The 20,167-nt window shown below is 44.2% G+C and overlaps 1 protein-coding gene across 2 annotated transcripts in view; it reads right to left on the bottom strand.

Annotated features, from left to right (window-relative positions):
- The window catches only part of BPHL (biphenyl hydrolase like), a 204,558-nt gene that overhangs the window by 70,570 nt on the left and 113,821 nt on the right, over window positions 1-20,167 (bottom strand). For both annotated transcript variants that reach the window (XM_063923064.1, XM_063923063.1), the window contains exon 4: window positions 17,085-17,238. In XM_063923064.1, the coding sequence (XP_063779134.1) occupies window positions 17,085-17,238 (154 nt within the window). The remainder of the gene's footprint in view (window positions 1-17,084; window positions 17,239-20,167) is intronic.

The raw sequence follows: 20,167 nt of genomic DNA, 5'->3' as shown, positions 1-20,167 counted from the left end.
TGGTGTTTTACTGCATTATTTGCAATTGCTATTTTGCACACCATTGCTGCATTTCAATGTGATGGCTGACCCAGATTCTGAGCAAACCACCAGTGGCCATGCGTTCACTAATTACCGTATTGGGGATACATACACCTATTCAGAAGCTGAGGCTGATACTATTTTATGTACTGGAATCCTTTCAGAGCAAGCTGAAGCTCTCCTTCTAGATGATATATATCGTGAGCTGCATAGGCTCAAAAAGAGGGAAATTGACTATTATTTACATGCATTATCACTCAGTGAGTACTACAGGGCTAAAAAAATCCCCAGAGGGCTACGAGTCCGCAATGGCCCCACTATAGGAAAACATGATCCTGCATTTTGCAGGAAGTGGGTGTCCATTGTTAATAAATGCTCATTCGACCTCATGTTACTCATTATAGAGTTTTCTAACAAAGAGTGTCAGCACCATGCTAGAAAAGATCAATGCATTTGAAACCATTCACAAACCCAGCCTCATTGAAGACACTAACACTGACTGGTATGCTAAATTGAATGCACAATTGCAGGTGTACAAAAGGGATCTTATCAAATTTAAGAAAGCCAAACAGGTTAAGGTGGATACTGATTATGAACTCAATACAGTCTACCAATGGACATACCCGGCTAGGGGTAATGACTATAAGAAACCTTTCTTTAGACGTAATAGAGGTATGGGTGAACGACAAATGGATTCTTCCACCGATTTTTATTCATCAAGCGACAATGACAGGAGTAATAAAAGTAACAAAAGAAGTAATAAACGTGGCCAACCTGACCCTTTAGGGGTCACGACCCGGGCACAATATTCCCGCGACGACGGCGATACACCAGGAGGGGCGGCCAAAGTAAAAGGCAGGGGACGTGGAAGAAAAGCTGCAAACAAAACCTGATTGTTAATTTATCATCATATGAACTGTCTGGGATTGAAACAGAAATATTATCAAAAGGTCTATCCTTTGTAACTTCAACTAGGTTCAATATGTTGGATTGGAGTGTTGAGAAACATAAATTACATCGCCAACTGAAACTTAGCGAATTCTATGGTAAACGCAATACCACTGCTAATATTCAGGATTCAGATGAGGTTGTCCCTAAAACTGAGCTTCCTCCCCAATTATCTAAAATCCTCCCAAGATCCACATTTGAACCGCAGTCATTTAACCCCTCCATAAAGACTTTTATGCGCCTTTTGGATGAGGACACACAGACGGCTATACCTAAGCTGCCACCACAGCGGCACAATTTAACTCCTGGCCAACAGCTGGCTTTAGATAATCTATCTAACAACAAATCCTTGATTTTTCGCCCAGCAGACAAGGGGGGTGCCCTGGTCATCCAGGATTTAGCCCAATACAAAGTTCAAGTAGCAGTGCACCTGAATGATTGTACCACGTATAGGCGGTTACCTCAAGACCCTACGGCATTGTTTAAAAGAGAACTGTCGACCATTCTTCAAACTGCTATGGAAAATGGAACTATCACGGAGCAACTAAGTAAAGCGTTATTACCTGCATTTCCTTTGGTCCCATTATTTTATACCATCCCGAAAATACATAAATCGGTTATTGACCCCCCGGGTAGACCAATCATTGCTGCCCGGGGTGGTTTGTCACAACCCATTTCTGTGTATCTGGACAGTCTTCTTCAGCCATTTATCATAAAGCACCCAAGGTATTTATTAGATACAACGGCATTGTTGGTTAAATTGAGAGCTCTTCCTAGATTAGACCCAGATACGGTGATGTTTACAATCGATGTCACTAGCCTATACACCGTCATTCCGCATGATATGGGTTTGACGGATGTAGGTCGATTTTTGAATGATCAGGTTGATTATCATGGTCCAGTAATCTCATTTGTTTTGTCATTATTACAGTTTATCTTGACTCGTAATTTTTTTCTTTATGATAGTGCATTTTACCTTCAATTGGTCGGTTGTGTGATGGGGGCGGCGGTAGCCCCCTCATATGCAAATATTTTTATGTTTGACGTTGAACAGTCAGTATTCTTTGCAGACCCCACTATTTCTTCTAATATTATTTTTTTCTGTCGTTACATAGACGACCTTCTGATCTTTTGGAAGGGTGACAGTAGTGTTTTAATTAATCATATCAATTCCCATAATGCTGGAGGGAGTCCTGTAAAATTTACTTTTGACCACAGCCCTGACAAGATCCATTTTTTGTATGTAGCGATATCAATCTGTGATGGGTATATCTCTACAGATTTATATACTAAGCCCACTGATCGTAATAACCTTCTTTTATCTACTAGTTGCCATCCCAGATCTCTTGTTAAAGGCCTCCCCTACTCGCAGTTTATACGGGCTAGACGCATTACATCAGATCCTACACAAGCAATAGTACAAATTGATAAGTTATTCCAAAAATTTCTAGAGCGTGGATATGACTTTACCGTATTACAAGCAGCTAAATCTAAGGCCCTGGACATTGATAGAGAGTTACTTTTACATCCCAAGAAAGATGTTCAGAAACATATTATGCCTTGGGTTACACAGTATACTCCAGCTACTCAGACAATCAGCAGAATCTCAAAGAAATATTGGCCTATTGTAAGATCTGATCCGGAGTGTAATTTATCTAACACTCAACTTATGTCATGCTACAAACGTGGCCGTAGTCTGCGTGACATTTTAGTGAGGTCAGATATCTCTGATATCCCCCCTAGCCTATATAGAGGTAGTTTGGGTTGTATTCGCTGTACATGTGTTACTTGCAAATTTTTAATTCCAGGTGAGACTTTTTATCACCCTCACACTGGCAAGATTTTACACATTCGTCATAGACTCACATGTAACTCTAAGTTTACAGTGTATCAAATCATTTGCCACTGCGGCCTTTCCTATATTGGAAAAACAGAACGTCCTTTTAAAGAAAGGATGGCCGCTCATAGGTCATCAATTAAATCAGCCATTAATACAGGCAAAAGTGACCTACCAGTGGCTAGACATTTTTTGCTAGCCGCGCACAACCTAACTACCCTTAGATATCGGATGATTGATCATGTGCCTCCTTCACTGAGAGGAGGCAATCGCGGCCTCAAACTTTTGCAGTGTGAGGCACGCTGGATTTATCGTTTGGGTACTCTTGCCCCTGGTGGTTTAAATGAACAGTCAGGTATTAGCATACTAGCTAGTAGTAATTAATGTGGTAGCTTTAGTGGCTAATTTCTTCTTTTATGTGTTTGTATATACTATGACACATTTACCTTAGGCCACTTTATTTAGTCCTGGTGTTAATATGATTCAATAGCTGATGGCATTTATATATTGATTTGATCATTGCTCCATCGCATTTTTTTGAATTATTATGTTATGTTAGACATATTGCTATTGAGCTATCTGTATTACCCTGTTTGCTAGCAGCCGCACTGTGCCTGCGCTTGGGTGCCAGCAAGTTGTTGTTATCAGTTGTTATGGTGATGGGTTTTTTCACACGACGCTTGGCTTCCTCTTACAGGACGTCATTACGTCATCTTCTGTGCGCCTCCGCCGGGTGTGCAGTCCCGTTGCGGCAGTTGGCGCCTCACAGGGTGATATCTGCTATATAAGGTAGGTTGTTTTAATGTTTTCTTTGTATCCTGATGAAAATGCCTAACTATTAAATGGCATTGAAACGTTGTGACTTACGGAGCTTTACGACTGGTTTATTGGAGTGCCGCACCCACCCTCTGTGTATACATTCCCTTGTGAGGGCACCCAGTCATACATTGATTTTAAGTGGCCGTGCCGGACCCCCATCTGTCGTATATATATATATATATATATATATATATATATATATATATATATATGGGTACGGAAGGATGAGGTACTTACAAGCGACCAAAGGTGTCGAAATAATAATGTAAAAGCCAGGTGTTCAATAAATAAAATAAAAATTAAATTTATTCTCAGAATACAATGCACTAAAAAAAAGGGGGGGGGGTGTTATATATAGGGTATATAGTTATTTTAAAACTTGTAAACAATTTTAAAAAATGCAACCTAATCAATAAAATCTGGTATAAAAGCAGCAGAGTTGAGGCTAAAAAGTTGTAACACATATACCAAAAATCAATGAAAGGTCCATAGAAACAAGAGCAATAAGTATAAAAACAAGTACAAAAAATGCAGGATGGGCATGAAAAAGGAATAAAAAATAGGTAAAAATGAAAGAGAGGTAGCTTAACTTCAATAGTGGAGGTATGTTCAGAGTGGTACCCAACGCGTTTCGTCCCTCATGGACTTCATCAAGGACCCCATTTTTACCTATTTTTTATTCCTTTTTCATGCCCATCCTGCATTTTTTGTACTTGTTTTTATACTTATTGCTCTTGTTTCTATGGACCTTTCATTGATTTTTGGTATATGTGTTACAACTTTTTAGCCTCAACTCTGCTGCTTTTATACCAGATTTTATTGATTAGGTTGCATTTTTTAAAATTGTTTACAAGTTTTAAAATAACTATATACCCTATATATAACACCCCCCCCCCTTTTTTTTAGTGCATTGTATTCTGAGAATAAATTTAATTTTTATTTTATTTATTGAACACCTGGCTTTTACATTATTATTTCGACACCTTTGGTCGCTTGTAAGTACCTCATCCTTCCGTACCCATTTCTAACCCTCTAGGCATATGTACCAGTGCCTATATATTTTTTGAGGTCCATAAGCTGACGCCCTAATAGCCTATAGGGAGTGTCCTCCAGGTAACATATATATATATCCCTTGACAATTAACTCAGAATACTCTCCTTCCTAATACTGTTGTTTACAAACTTTGACACTACTTCTGTGGCGCTACCAGCTTCCTTTGTACACATATATATATATATATATATATTTTTCAAACATTGAGCAACATCCCCAAACAGGTAATTTCAAATGCACAGACAAAAATCTTAAAGCTATGTGTGCAAATGCTAGGAGCTTAGGAGACAAGATTCCAGAGCTAATTGCGATAATGACAAGGGATAACCTGGATTTTGTGGCAATTACAGAGTCATGGTGCAATGAAAATCATGACTGGGACATAGCTATACCAGGATACAATTTATTTAGTAAGGATAGAATAGTAAGAATAGGAGGAGGGGTAGCAAAGTATGTGAAAAAAAAGCATAAATGCTACTTTAATACAAAATATTGAAGACAAAACTGAGGCCCTTTGGGTCACCATAGAAACCGGGGAGAAGGATGTTATTCACATTGGGGTGATCTATAGACCACCAGGCCAGGGGAAGGATTTGGACAGAAACCTATTGTTGGACATCACTAAAATGGCTTTAAAGGGAGAAGTCATAATCATGGGAAACTTTAATTTACCTGATGTAAATTGGGAGGGGTCTTTTGCAAATTCAGCTACAAGTGGCAAATTTCTACATTCCTTACAGGGAGCATCTCTCAAGCAATTGGTGACAGAGCCCACTTGCAAAGATTCAATATTAGATTTAATTCTTACAAATGGTGATAGGATATCCGACATATCTGTGGGTGAGCACCTGGGATCCAGTCATCAAGCAGTATGGTTTAGTATAAAGACAGGATCCAACTCCTGTCACACAAAAACAAAGGTGTTGGATTTTAGAAATGCTGATTTTGCAAAAATGGGGAGATGTTTAAGTGATTCATTGGCGGACTGGTGGAACTTGGAAGGAGTGCAGGAGAGGTGGGAAAAACTGAAAAGTGCAATACTAAGTGCAACTGATCTTTGTATCAAAAGGGTTAGGAAAAGCACCAGGAAAAGGAAGCCAGTGTGGTTCACAAAAGAAGTATCAACTAGTGTGAAAGCAAAAAAGATGGCTTTTAGGAAATACAAACAGACTCAAAATAATAATGACAAAGAGGTGTATCTTGACAGACGGAAGGATGCTAAGAAAGTGATCAGACGTGCAAAGGCAGAAGCTGAGGAAAAAATGGCCCAGTCAGTAGATAAAGGGGGCAAAACCTTTTTTAAGTATATAAGTGAAAGGAGAAAATCAAATGGAGGAATAATAAGACTTAAGACAGAGAGTGAGAATTTGGTGGAGGGAGACAAGGCAATAGCAGATCACCTAAATAATTATTTTTGCTCAGTATTTACTACAGAAGAAGGGATGGGGCCACAGTTAAGTTGCAAGGACATTCATAAAAATAAGGTAGATGAAAGTACATTTACAGAGGAGAAGGTCCTAACAGAACTTTCACAACTAAAAGTGGATAAATCAATGGGACCAGATGGGATACACCCAAGGATACTCAAAGAGCTAAAAGATGTGCTGGTTACACCGTTAACAGAATTATTTAACCAGTCACTAAATACAGGTGCCATTCCAGAGGACTGGAAAAGAGCAAATGTAGTTCCACTGCACAAAAGTGGAAGCAAGGAAGAAGCAAGTAACTACAGACCAGTAAGCCTTACATCAGTAGTGGGGAAAGTAATGGAAAAACTATTAAAAGAAAGAGTTGTGGAATATCTTAAATCAAACCACATACAGGATCCAAAACAGCATGGATTCACTGGTGGTAGATCATGCCAAACAAATCTTATTTACTTTTTTGACTCTGTGACGAAAATAATAGATCAAGGGGGAGCTGTAGATGTAGCATATCTAGACTTTAGTAAGGCATTTGACACTGTCCCACATCGCAGACTGCTAAATAAACTTGAAAGCGTGGGGGTGGATTATAAAACAGTTAAATGGATAAGAACCTGGTTGCAGGATAGGAAACAGACAGTTGTAGTTAATGGAGTGCAATCTATGGAGGGAAATGTTACCAGTGGAGTACCCCAGGGATCTGTACTTGGTCCAGTTCTCTTTAATATCTTTGTTGGTGACATTGCAGATGGTATTGAAGGGAAGGTATGCCTTTTTGCAGTTGATACAAAGATATGCAACAGGGTAGACACACCGGGAGGGGTAAAACAAATGATTGATGACCTAGCTAGGCTTGAGAAATGGTCAAGAACGTGGCAACTACAGTTTAATGCTAAAAAATGCAAAATCATGCACTTGGGTCTCAAAAACCCAAAGGCTAAATATAGTATCAAGGGTACTATAATGGAAACTACTGAGGAGGAAAGGGATTTAGGAGTCACTATTTCAAGTGACTTGAAGGCAGGAAAGCAATGCAACAAAGCAATGAGAAAGGCAAGTCAGATGCTTGGTTGCATAGGGAGAGGAATCAGTAGCAGGAAAAAAGAAGTGATAATGCCACTGTATAGGTCATTGGTGCGGCCCCATCTGGAATACTGTGTCCAGTCCTGGAGACCATATCTCCAGAAGGATATAAATACAGTAGAGAGTGTACAAAGAAGGGCAACTAAAATGGTGCATGGCCTACATCACAAAACGTACCCGGAAAGGCTAAAAGATCTTAACATGTATAGTTTGGAGGAGAGAAAGGAAAGGGGAGACATGATAGAAACTTTCAAAATATATCAAGGGTCTTAACAAAGTTCAGGAGGGAAACATTCTTCAAAGGAAGAGAAGTATTAGAACTCAAGGACATACACGGAGACTGGAGGGGGGGAGGTTCAGGGGAAATTTAAGGAAAAATTACTTCACAGAAAGGGTAGTGGATAAGTGGAATAGTCTCCCATCAGAGGTGGTAGAGGCTAAGACTGTAGAGCAATTTAAACATGCTTGGGATAGGCATATGAATATCCTTACAAAGAATTAAGGTTCAAAAAGGATTGAGATTACCTAAAGGATAAAAAAAGGGCAGACTAGATGGGCCAAGTGGTTCTTATCTGCCGTCAAATTCTATGTTTCTATGCCTATAAACTGTGTGAGACTGTGGCTGTATCTGCATATGAAATGCTACACACAGAATATAGGCATGCCGCATATCATTTTAATCAGCAGAAGCTGCTGATGCCCCTAGGCATATCAAATGCCATAGGCAATTGCCTAGTTTGCCTATGCCTATGGCCGGCTCTGGTGCTATGACCCCTTAGTTAATAATAAATGTTGTTAGGTTGAGTGCTCAAATAGATAGAGTTCTCTATATCACCCTTCCGTTTATCTTATTACCAGTGAATTTAGATACAGATCTCCTATGTTGCCGAGTATAATTGCAATATGGAGTCACTATGTGATCCTGTACTAGGCGAACCCATTGTGAGTTCTGGTTAAGCTCACTGAGTATAATCTGGGATACGTTGTTCCAGCGAAGTGCTCCCCTTCTATTGGGCACTGTAGAACAATCCTCCCTTATGTACACACATATGTACACATATGTACATATGTACTTATGTACACACATACAGCTGCTGGCTATTATTTCCCCTCTATTAGGGTCTCCTTATGAGTAAATGTTCTCTGTCAATTGCTGTCAACCTAATTGGAACATCATTCTGTTATCTGGCTCAAGAGTGGCCCTTATCATATATATAATAAATGATAGTACAATAGATCAATTAATATAGTAAATGTAAATTAAGATGTCAGTTTCACCTAGGACTGAAGTTATGTGCAAGCTGAATACCCTCAATGCAGTTTTAATATTTAATTTTCCAGAATGTAACCTCATATACATAGAATACTATACAATAATCTTCACTATTCTTGAATGTGTGATTATTAAGATGCTGGTCAATGTTGCACCTCTATTTCGATCCTTAGTAAAGATAGGCATACACAGTAATTGCTAGTAATTCTGTTAATAAGGGACACTGTATTGTCCAATGCTGCTAGTGCACTACAGTGTCCCTTATTAACAGAATAGTGAAGATTATTGATTAACTTCAGTCCTAGGTGAAACTGACATCTTAATTTACATTTACTATAATAATTGATCTATTGTACTATCATTGCCGCCAATTGCCGTCAACACCCTGAAAAGGCCAACCGCCGCAGGCGGTAGAGGTCTCCATGATATTAAACTCTACTATCTGGCCTCTCACCTCTCTCATATTGTCACCTCTTACGCTCCCCCTGGCTCTGTCTCCTGGTTGGATATTGAGTCAGCCTATGTTAACCTTCCTGACCTGACCCCCTTATGGGGTTTATCCTCCACTTCTCACCCCCGACGTCCAAATTACTCCCCACTATTAAATTTAATCTTAAAATTTGGGACTCTCCCTCTGTGAAGTTAAACCTCATCTCCACTCCCTCACCCTTGACCCCTATTTGGCAGAACCCTCTGTTTCCTCCTGGACTTTCGATTACGAGGTTCCGTACATGGTCGCCGTTGGGCTTCAAATTCCCAGTTGATTTTGCTGATCGGGGCCAATGGTTGTCCCTACCTGATCTTCAACAGAGGGTCCCTTCGCATACACTTAATCCCTTCCAATTCCTACAAATCCGCCACTTTTTAAGTTCCCTGCCCTCCTCCGCGACCTCACCTCCTTTGAAAATATATGTAAAAACTCCCACCTCTCCAAAGGCTTGATATCCCAACTCTATTCTCTCCAGCTAGACTCTACCCTTCCCTCTACCAGATCCCACGAACTCGCTTGGGAACGTGATCTTGGACCGCCCCCCGGATAATGAGGACGGGGGATAGCTAGAAGCTCTATTGCAACTGCTTTCAAAGAGACGGCATACAAGGTTTACTATCGTTGGTACTATACTCCTGATCGACTCAGTAAACTCTTCCCATCTTCCTCCCCAAATTGTTGGAGGAATTGTGGATTTAGAGGCAGTATGCTCCATATATGGTGGACCTGGCCGGCCATTGTTCCCTTCGGAAACCTAGTCCACTCCCTCCTGAATTCCCTTCTGGAATCTCCCATGTCGAAAGATCCCTGGACCTTTCTGCTATGTTATCCTCCCCCAATCCTTGATAAATTCTCCAAAAAATTGGCTACACATATTCTAACCGCAGCAAAATCGCTGATTGCTCTCAACTGGAAAAACCCTTCTCCCCCTTCGCTCTCCTCTCTTAAAGCCAAAATTTGGCACATTGCATCTATGGAGTGTATTACGTATTATCTACATGATCGGGATCACGTTTTTGAGCAGGTCTGGACTCCCTGGCTCCTTGCAGAGCGTAGATCACCGCCTTCCCCCTCCAGTCCTTAGCTCATCCGCTGGCCCATGGGTAACAGTTATTACCTCTTCTTCGTTCTTTCTCCTTTCTTCTTCCTTTCTTTCCTAGTTTGGCAGCTCTTAAAGAATCTACGGATATGGGACTACGTTGTGGTCTTCCCCCTTTCCCCCGTCCCCCCTTCTTCCTCCCTTTCCCTCCTCCCCCCTATATTTGATATTTTATTGCCAATGATTCCTCATTGTATGTTCTCGTTTTACATTTTTAAATTGTGGTCCCTGTTGGACGATGGTTTTCGGACCGTCGGCCCTCTCTCTCATTGTACTGTTTTACCACTATGTTTGACCATGCAAAAAATAAGATTTTACTTACCGGTAAATCTATTTCTCGTAGTCCGTAGTGGATGCTGGGGACTCCGTAAGGACCATGGGAATAGACGGGCTCCGCAGGAGACATGGGCACTTTAAGAAATAATTTAGATTCTGGTGTGCTCTGGCTCCTCCCTCTATGACCCTCCTCCAGACCTCAGTTAGAGAAACTGTGCCCAGAAGAGCTGACAGTACAAGGAAAGGATTTTGGTAATCCAGGGCAAGACTCATACCAGTCACACCAATCACACCGTATAACTTGTGATAACCTTACCCAGTTAACGGTATGAACAACAACAGAGCATCAGATCAACCCTGATGCAACTATAACATAACCCTTATTTAAGCAATAACTATATACAAGCATTGCAGAAGAAGTCCGCACTTGGGACGGGCGCCCAGCATCCACTACGGACTACGAGAAATAGATTTACCGGTAAGTAAAATCTTATTTTCTCTAACGTCCTAGTGGATGCTGGGGACTCCGTAAGGACCATGGGGGTTATACCAAAGCTCCCAAACGGGCGGGAGAGTGCGGATGACTCTGCAGCACCGAATGAGCAAACACAAGGTCCTCCTCAGCCAGGGTATCAAACTTGCAGAACTTTGCAAAGGTGTTTGAACCTGACCACGTAGCTGCTCGGCAAAGCTGTAATGCCGAGACCCCTCGGGCAGCCGCCCAAGAAGAGCCCACCTTCCTTGTGGAATGGGCCTGAACTGATTTAGGCAGCGGCAATCCAGCCGCAGAATGAGCCTGCTGAATCGTGTTACAGATCCAGCGAGCAATAGTCTGCTTTGAAGCAGGCGCCCCAAGCTTGTTGGAAGCATACAGGATAAACAAAGATTCTGTTTTTCTGACCCTAGCCGTTCTGGCTACATAAACCTTCAAAGCCCTGACCACATCCAGTAACTCAGAATCCTCCAAGTCAGTAGTAGCCACAGGCACCACAATAGGTTGGTTTATATGAAATGATGAAACCACTTTTGGCAGAAATTGTGGGCGGGTCCGCAATTCTGCTCTATCCGCATGGAAAACCAGATAGGGGCTTTGATGTGACAAAGCCGCCAATTCTGACACACGCCTAGCCGAAGCCAAGGCTAGTAGCATGACCACCTTCCACGTGAGATATTTCAATTCCACCGTCTTGAGTGGTTCAAACCAGTGTGATTTCAGGAAACTCAACACCACGTTAAGATCCCAAGGTGCCACTGGAGGCACAAAAGGGGGCTGAATATGCAGCACTCCCTTTACAAACGTCTGAACTTCAGGCAGAGAAGCCAGTTCTTTTTGAAAGAAAATGGATAGGGCCGAAATCTGGACCTTAATGGAACCCAATTTTAGTCCCAAAGTCACTCCCGACTGTAGGAAGTGAAGGAAAGGGCCCAGCTGGAATTCCTCCGTAGGGGCATTCCTGGCCTCACACCAAGCAACATATTTTCACCATATACAGTGATAATGTTGAGCCGTCACGTCCTTCCTAGCCTTTATCAGCGTAGGAATAACCTCATCCGGAATGCCTTTTTCTGCTAGGATCCGGCGTTCAACTGCCATGCCGTCTAACGCAGCCACGGTAAGTCTTTGAACAGACAGGGCCCCTGTTGCAACAAGTCCTGTCTTAGAGGCAGAGGCCACGGGTCCTCTGTGAGCATTTCTTGCAGATCTGGATACCAAGTCCTTCTTGGCCAATCCGGAACCATGAGTATTGTTCTCACTCCTCTTTTTCTTATGATTCTCAGCACCTTGGGTATGAGAGGAAGAGGAGGAAATACATAGACCGACTGGAACACCCGCGGCGTCACCAGTGCGTCCACAGCTATCGCCTGAGAGTCTCTTGACCTGGCGCAACACTTCTGTAGCTTTTTGTTGAGGCGGGATGCCATCATGTCCACCTGTGGCAGTTCCCACCGACTTGCAACCTGCGCGAAGACTTCTTGATGAAGTCCCCATTCTCCCGGGTGGAGGTCGTGCCTGCTGAGGAAGTCTGCTTCCCAGTTGTCCACTCCCGGAATGAACACTGCGCTTACGTGATTCTCCGCCCAGCGAAGAATTCTGGTGGCTTCTACCATCGCCACCCTACTCCTTGTGCCGCCTTGGCGGTTTACATGAGCCACTGCGGTGATGTTGTCTGACTGAATCAGAACCGGGTGGTCGCGAAGTAGGGACTCCGCTTGGCGTAGGGCGTTGTATATGGCCCTTAGTTCCAGGATGTTGATGTGGAGGCAAGTCTCCTGACTTGACCACAGACCTTGGAAATTTCTTCCCTGTGTGACTGCCCCCCACCCTCGGAGGCTTGTATCCGTGGTCACCAGGACCCAGTCCTGAATGCCGAATCTGCGGCCCTCGAGGAGGTGAGCACTCTGCAGCCACCACAGGAGAGACACCCTGGCCCTGGGGGATAGGGTGATTAACCATGCATCTGAAGATGTGATCCGGACCATTTGTCCAGTAGATCCCATTGAAAGGTCCTCGCATGGAACCTGCCGAAGGGAATGGCCTCGTATGATGCCACCATCTTTCCCAGGACTCGCGTGCAGTGATGCACCGACACCTGTTTTGGTTTCAATAGCTTTCTGACCAGTGTCATGAGCTCTTGAGCCTTCTCCATCGGGAGATAAACCCTCTTCTGGTCTGTGTCCAGAATCATGCCCAGGAAGGGCAGACGAGTCGTAGGAATCAACTGCGACTTTGGAATATTTAGAATCCAGCCGTGTTGTCATAACACTTCCAGAGAGCGTGCTACGCTGATCAGCAACTGCTCTCTGGACCTCGCCTTTATGAGGAGATCGTCCAAGTATGGGATAATTGTGACCCCTTGCTTCCGCAGGAGTACCATCATTTCCGCCATTACCTTGGTAAATATTCTCGGTGCCGTGGAGAGACCAAACGGCAACGTCTGAAATTGGTAATGACAATCCTGTACCACAAATCTGAGGTACGCCTGATGAGGTGGATAAATGGGGACATGAAGGTATGCATCCTTTATGTCCAGAGACACCATAAAATCCCCCCCTTCCAGGCTTGCGATGACCGCTCTGAGCGATTCCATCTTGAACTTGAACCTTTTCAGGTATATGTTCAGGGATTTTAAATTCAATATGGGTCTGACCGAACCGTCCGGTTTCGGTACCACAAACATGGTCGAATAATAACCCTTTCCTTGTTGAAGGAGGGGAACCTTGACCACCACCTGTTGAAGATACAATTTGTGAATTGCAGCTAACACTATTTCCCTCTCTAAGGGGGAAGCTGGCAGGGCCGATTTGAGGTATCGGTGAGGGGGCATCTCTTCAAATTCCAGCTTGTATCCCTGAGACACAATATCTATTGCCCAGGGATCCACCTGGGAGTGAACCCACTTGTGGCTGAAATTTCGTAGACGTGCCCCCACCGGGCCTAGCTCCACCTGTGGAGCCCCAGCGTCATGCGGTGGATTTAGTGGAAGCCGGGGAGGACTTCTGTTCCTGGGAACTAGCTGCGTTGTGCAGCTTCTTCCTCTGCCCCTGAGGACTTTCTTGCATTTTTGTGATCGAAAGGACTGCATTTGGTAATACGGTGCTTTCTTAGGTTGTGAGGAAACATATGGCAAAAAATTTGACTTTCCAGCAGTAGCTGTGGAGACCAGGTCCGAGAGACCCTCCCCAAACAATTCCTCACCCTTGTAAGGTAAAACCTCCATGTGCCTTTTTGAGTCGGCATCACCTGTCCATTGCCGAGTCCACAGGACCCTTCTGGCAGAAATCGACATTGCATTTATTCTAGAGCCCAGTAGGCTAATGTCTCTTTGAGCATCTCTCATATATAGGACAGCGTCTTTTATATGCCCCAGGGTCATTAATATAGTATCCTTGTCTAAGGTGTCAAGTTCCTCAGATAAGGTATCCGTCCATGCTGCTACAGCACTACCCACCCAGGCCGACGCAATTGCCGGCCTTAGTAAGGTACCTGAATGTGTATAAATGGACTTCAGGGTACCCTCTTGCTTTCTATCCGCAGCATCTTTTAGGGTGGCCGTATCCTGTGACGGCAGGGCTACCCTCTTGGATAAGCGTGTTAAAGATTTGTCCACCCTAGGTGAGGATTCCCAGCGTAACCTGTCCGTTGGCGGGAAAGGATACGCCATAAGCATCCGTTTGGAAATCTGCAGTTTTTTATCTGGAGATTCCCAAGCCTTTTCACATAACTCATTTAGCTCGTGTGAAGGGGGGAAGGTCACCACCTGCCTTTTTCCCCCATACATATGAACCCTCTTGTCAGGGACTGGGGTTTCCTCTGTGATGTGCAACACATCCTTAATTGCTATAATCATATAACGGATGGATTTAGCCAATTTAGGCTGTAACTTTGCATCATCGTAATCGACACTGGAGTCAGAATCCATGTCGGTATCTGTGCCAACAATTTGGGATAGTGGGCGCTTCTGAGACCCTGACGGCCTCTGCGACATGGGATCAGGCACGGGCTGAGACCCTGACTGTCCTAAGGTTTCAGCTTTATCCAACATTTGCTCCCGCTCTGTTTCCACATAGCCTTCCTAGTCAAACATGTCGACGCAAGTGTACCGACACACCACACAAACAGGGAATGCTCTTTTTGAAGACAGTTCCCCCACAAGGCCCTTTGGAGAGACAGAGAGAGAGAGTATGCCAGCACACACCCCAGCGCTATATAACCCAGGAATAACACAGTAACTTAATGTTAACCCAGTAGCCGCTGTTATATTGCTTTTTGCGCCAAATTATGTGTCCCCCCTCTCTTTTTACCCTCTTCTACGGTGTATCTGCAGGGGAGAGCCTGGGGAGCTTCCTCTCAGCGGAGCTGTGGAGAAAAAATGGCGCTGGTGAGTGCTGAGGAAGAAGCCCCGCCCCCTCAGCGGCGGGCTTCTGTCCCGCTTTAATATACAATTTTTGGCGGATGCTCACACATATATACAGTGCCCAACTGTATATATGCAAACATTTGCCAAAGAGGTCCTAAATTGCTGCCCAGGGCGCCCCCCCCCCCCTGCGCCCTGCTCCCTTACAGTGACCGGAGTATGTGGGTGTGTGTGGGAGCAATGACGCACAGCTGCAGTGCTGTGCGCTACCTCAGTGAAGACTGGAGTCTTCTGCCACCGATTTTGAAGTCTTCTTGCTTCTTTCACCCGGCTTCTGTCTTCCGGCTCTGCGAGGGGGGCGGCGGCGCGGCTCTGGGATCGGACGACAAGGGGGAGATCCTGTGTAAGATCCCTCTGGAGCTAATGGTGTCCAGTAGCCTAAGAAGCAGGACTTATCTGCAGAGAGTAGGGCTGCTTCTCTCCCCTCAGTCCCACGATGCAGGGAGTCTGTTGCCAGCAGAGCTCCCTGAAAATAAAAAACCTAACAAAATACTTTCTTATAGCAAGCTCAGGAGAGCTCACTGAACAGCACCCAGCTCGTCCGGGCACATATTCAAACTGAGGTCTGGAGGAGGGACATAGAGGGAGGAGCCAGAGCACACCAGAATCTAAAGTCTTTCTTAAAGTGCCCATGTCTCCTGCGGAGCCGTCTATTCCCATGGTCCTTACGGAGTCCCCAGCATCCACTAGGACGTTAGAGAAATAAAGAATTATAAAAAAAAAAATCATGATGTCCGAAAGAATGTATCAATTGAATTAACAGATTAGCCAAAGTGTCATAAACATGAATCTGCCACTCTAGGGCTCATTTACAAAGCAAATTATGACTTTAGAAGATGTGAAAAGTGATGTGTCCGCATGTTTATGCACAGAATTAAGTGTTGCTAGCATTTAACAAACTAGGCTTTACAGCTTTATAATTAGCAGCCACTGCAGGTATCGTCCACACAGTTTTCTATCAGGCAGGTGATCAGGGGCTACTGTATGCAACAAACTCCAAAATGATTTGCAGCAGTATCTGCTCACATCTATGGTGCAGCGCTACTTGCCTCTCTTTAGGGCTGGAGTGGATTGTGAATTTTTCACACAGTTGTGCAGCCATGTCGGAACCTTGGATCAAGTGGTTCAGGACACATTAGTATTAGTATTAGATATACTGTGCAACAATAGCATTAAAAAATCAAGCTACACAGAAACATTATCTGCTGAGGAAGAGAGGATCTGATTCTCAGATGCCAATAGGTTATAATGTTAAGAGCCCACGCTATTATCGTTATCTTGAAATCTCTTAAGAAGAGAGTAGAGGATCATGTTATGATTTTGTCAGAGACTAGAACTGGATTTAATAGTTTATTGACCAGATCTGCTAGAATATTAGGGTGATTGGTTCAACCAAAACTAAAGAGAGTGTAGTGTTGAGTAGGAGAGTCACAGAGAACCTAGTACTTGGAAAAAGTGGCTAATGAACATTGAGAAAGAAGAAGACAGTTGCTTAGCTGTACACCATATGGTTTACATGCATTAGGTTGATAGGTACAAAAGTTTGTCATGATCCTGTTTTAAAGGCAAAGGGTGGTCCCACCAAATATTGATTTGATTTAGATTTATCTTCATTCACTTTGCATTTCATTAACTGATAAAACTAATAACGCCTCTATTTTTTAAAGTACTTTGCAGCATTTTTTCCACAGCTGCCTAAAACGTTTGCACAGTAATGTATGTCTTCCCATTGTCAACTATACATGTAATACAATACATCTGTGTATGATTCTAAACATATAGCACTTTTTTAACATATTAATTCATGGCTACAACTGCACATTAACGTTGTTAAATAATATTACCATTATAAAGTTGTAGATCCTCTTCAGTCACATAAGCATTGGCTCCCCATACAACAAGCTTATGAATAAGAGATGGATAAGACCCAGCTGCTATGAGTGCAGTGATACCCCCATCACTCCAACCTAGCAAGGAGAATTTCTTGAAATTTAGAGCCTAAAACAAATGAGAAATGTTATGAATATTTATTTTACAGACAGTCATAATTATTAACCAGATTGATGCCAGAGCGCAATACAAAGGATCACCTAAACAGTGTAATGAAAAAAGTATTTGCCCCTTCCCAATTGTATAATTGTCAGACTGGATGGTTGTAGATCTATAACCAAAGGGGTCTATTTAATAAACAAAAATATGGTTTTTCTTTAGGATTTGCTTCCCCTCTATTTAGTTGCATTGAAAGTGCAGATAAATCTCAGATTTTTCCACCTTTTCATTTCTCCTGTCACATTAAGCTCCATTGTATATAATGGGGGCTGTGAAGGAATGGTATTTATAGAGAGGAGAGAAGCGTTATATGCCATCTTACCTGTAAAAAATAAGAATTTACTTACCGATAATTCTATTTCTCGTAGTCCGTAGTGGATGCTGTGAACTCCGTAAGGACCATGGGGAATAGCGGCTCCGCAGGAGACTGGGCACAAAAGTAAAGCTTTAGGACTACCTGGTGTGCACTGGCTCCTCCCCCTATGACCCTCCTCCAAGCCTCAGTTAAGATACTGTGCCCGGACGAGCGTACACAATAAGGAAGGATTTATGAATCCCGGGTAAGACTCAAACCAGCCACACCAATCACACCGTACAACTTGTGATCTGAACCCAGTTAACAGTATGATAACAGAGGAGCCTCTGGATAGATGGCTCACAACAACAATAACCCGATTTAGGTAACAATAACTATGTACAAGTATTGCAGACAATCCGCACTTGGGATGGGCGCCCAGCATCCACTACGGACTACGAGAAATAGAATCATCGGTAAGTAAATTCTTATTTTCTCTGACGTCCTAGTGGATGCTGGGAACTCCGTAAGGACCATGGGGATTATACCAAAGCTCCCAAACGGGCGGGAGAGTGCGGATGACTCTGCAGCACCGAATGAGAGAACTCCAGGTCCTCCTCAGCCAGGGTATCAAATTTGTAGAATTTTGCAAACGTGTTTGCCCCTGACCAAGTAGCTGCTCGGCAAAGTTGTAAAGCCGAGACCCCTCGGGCCGCCGCCCAAGATGAGCCCACCTTCCTTGTGGAGTGGGCATTTACAGATTTTGGCTGTGGCAGGCCTGCCACAGAATGTGCAAGCTGAATTGTACTACAAATCCAACGAGCAATAGTCTGCTTAGAAGCAGGAGCACCCAGCTTGTTGGGTGCATACAGGATAAATAGCGAGTCAGATTTTCTGACTCCAGCCGTCCTGGAAACATAAATTTTCAGGGCCCTGACAACGTCCAGCAACTTGGAGTCCTCCAAGTCCCTAGTAGCCGCAGGTACCACAATAGGCTGGTTCAGGTGAAACGCTGAAACCACCTTAGGGAGAAATTGTGGACGAGTCCTCAATTCTGCCCTGTCCGTATGAAAAATCAGGTAAGGGCTTTTATAAGATAAAGCCGCCAATTCTGACACGCGCCTGGCCGAAGCCAGGGCCAACAGCATGACCACTTTCCATGCGAGATATTTCAAATCCACAGATTTAAGCGGTTCAAACCAATGTGATTTTAGGAACCCCAAAACTACATTGAGATCCCAAGGTGCCACTGGAGGCACAAAAGGAGGCTGTATATGCAGCACCCCCTTGACAAACGTCTGAACTTCAGGAACTGAAGCCAGTTCTTTCTGGAAGAAAATCGACAGGGCCGAAATCTGAACCTTAATGGATCCTAATTTTAGGCCCATAGACACTCCTGTTTGCAGGAAATGCAGGAATCGACCCAGTTGAAATTCCTCCGTTGGGGCCTTCCTGGCCTCGCACCACGCAACATATTTTCGCCAAATGCGGTGATAATGCTTTGCGGTCACATCCTTCCTGGCTTTGATCAGGGTAGGAATGACTTCTTCCGGAATGCCTTTTTCCTTCAGGATCCGGCGTTCAACCGCCATGCCGTCAAACGCAGCCGCGGTAAGTCTTGGAACAGTCAGGGTCCTTGCTGGAGCAGGTCCCTTCTTAGAGGTAGAGGCCACGGGTCCTCTGTGAGCATCTCTTGAAGTTCCGGGTACCAAGTCCTTCTTGGCCAATCCGGAGCCACGAGTATAGTTCTCACTCCTCTCCGTCTTATAATTCTCAGTACCTTGGGTATGAGAGGCAGAGGAGGGAACACATACACTGACTGGTACACCCATGGTGTTACCAGAGCGTCCACAGCTATTGCCTGAGGGTCCCTTGACCTGGCGCAATACCTGTCCAATTTTTTGTTGAGGCGAGACGCCATCATGTCCACCTTTGGTTTTTCCCAACGGTTTACAATCATGTGGAAGACTTCTGGGTGAAGTCCCCACTCTCCCGGGTGGAGGTCGTGCCTGCTGAGGAAGTCTGCTTCCCAGTTGTCCACTCCCGGAATGAACACTGCTGACAGTGCTATCACATGATTTTCCGCCCAGCGAAGAATCCTTGCAGCTTCTGCCATTGCCCTCCTGCTTCTTGTGCCGCCCTGTCTGTTCACGTGGGCGACTGCCGTGATGTTGTCCGACTGGATCAGCACCGGCAGACCTTGAAGCAGAGGTCTTTCTTGGCTTAGGGCATTGTAAATGGCCCTCAGCTCCAGGATATTTATGTGAAGTGATGTCTCCAGGCTTGACCACAAGCCCTGGAAATTTCTTCCCTGTGTGACTGCTCCCCAGCCTCGCAGGCTGGCATCCGTGGTCACCAGGACCCAGTCCTGAATGCCGAATCTGCGGCCCTCTAGAAGATGAGCACTCTGCAACCACCACAGGAGAGACACCCTTGTCTTTGGTGACAGGGTTATCCGCTGATGCATCTGAAGATGCGATCCGGACCATTTGTCCAGCAGGTCCCACTGGAAAGTTCTTGCGTGGAATCTGCCGAATGGGATTGCTTCGTAGGAAGCCACCATTTTTCCCAGGACCCTTGTGC

The sequence above is a fragment of the Pseudophryne corroboree genome, chromosome 5 (assembly GCF_028390025.1).
Source record: "Pseudophryne corroboree isolate aPseCor3 chromosome 5, aPseCor3.hap2, whole genome shotgun sequence".
Lineage (NCBI taxonomy): Eukaryota > Metazoa > Chordata > Amphibia > Anura > Myobatrachidae > Pseudophryne > Pseudophryne corroboree.
The sequence above is the reverse complement of the archived record's forward strand: the minus strand, read 5'-3'. Positions and strand labels throughout refer to the sequence as shown.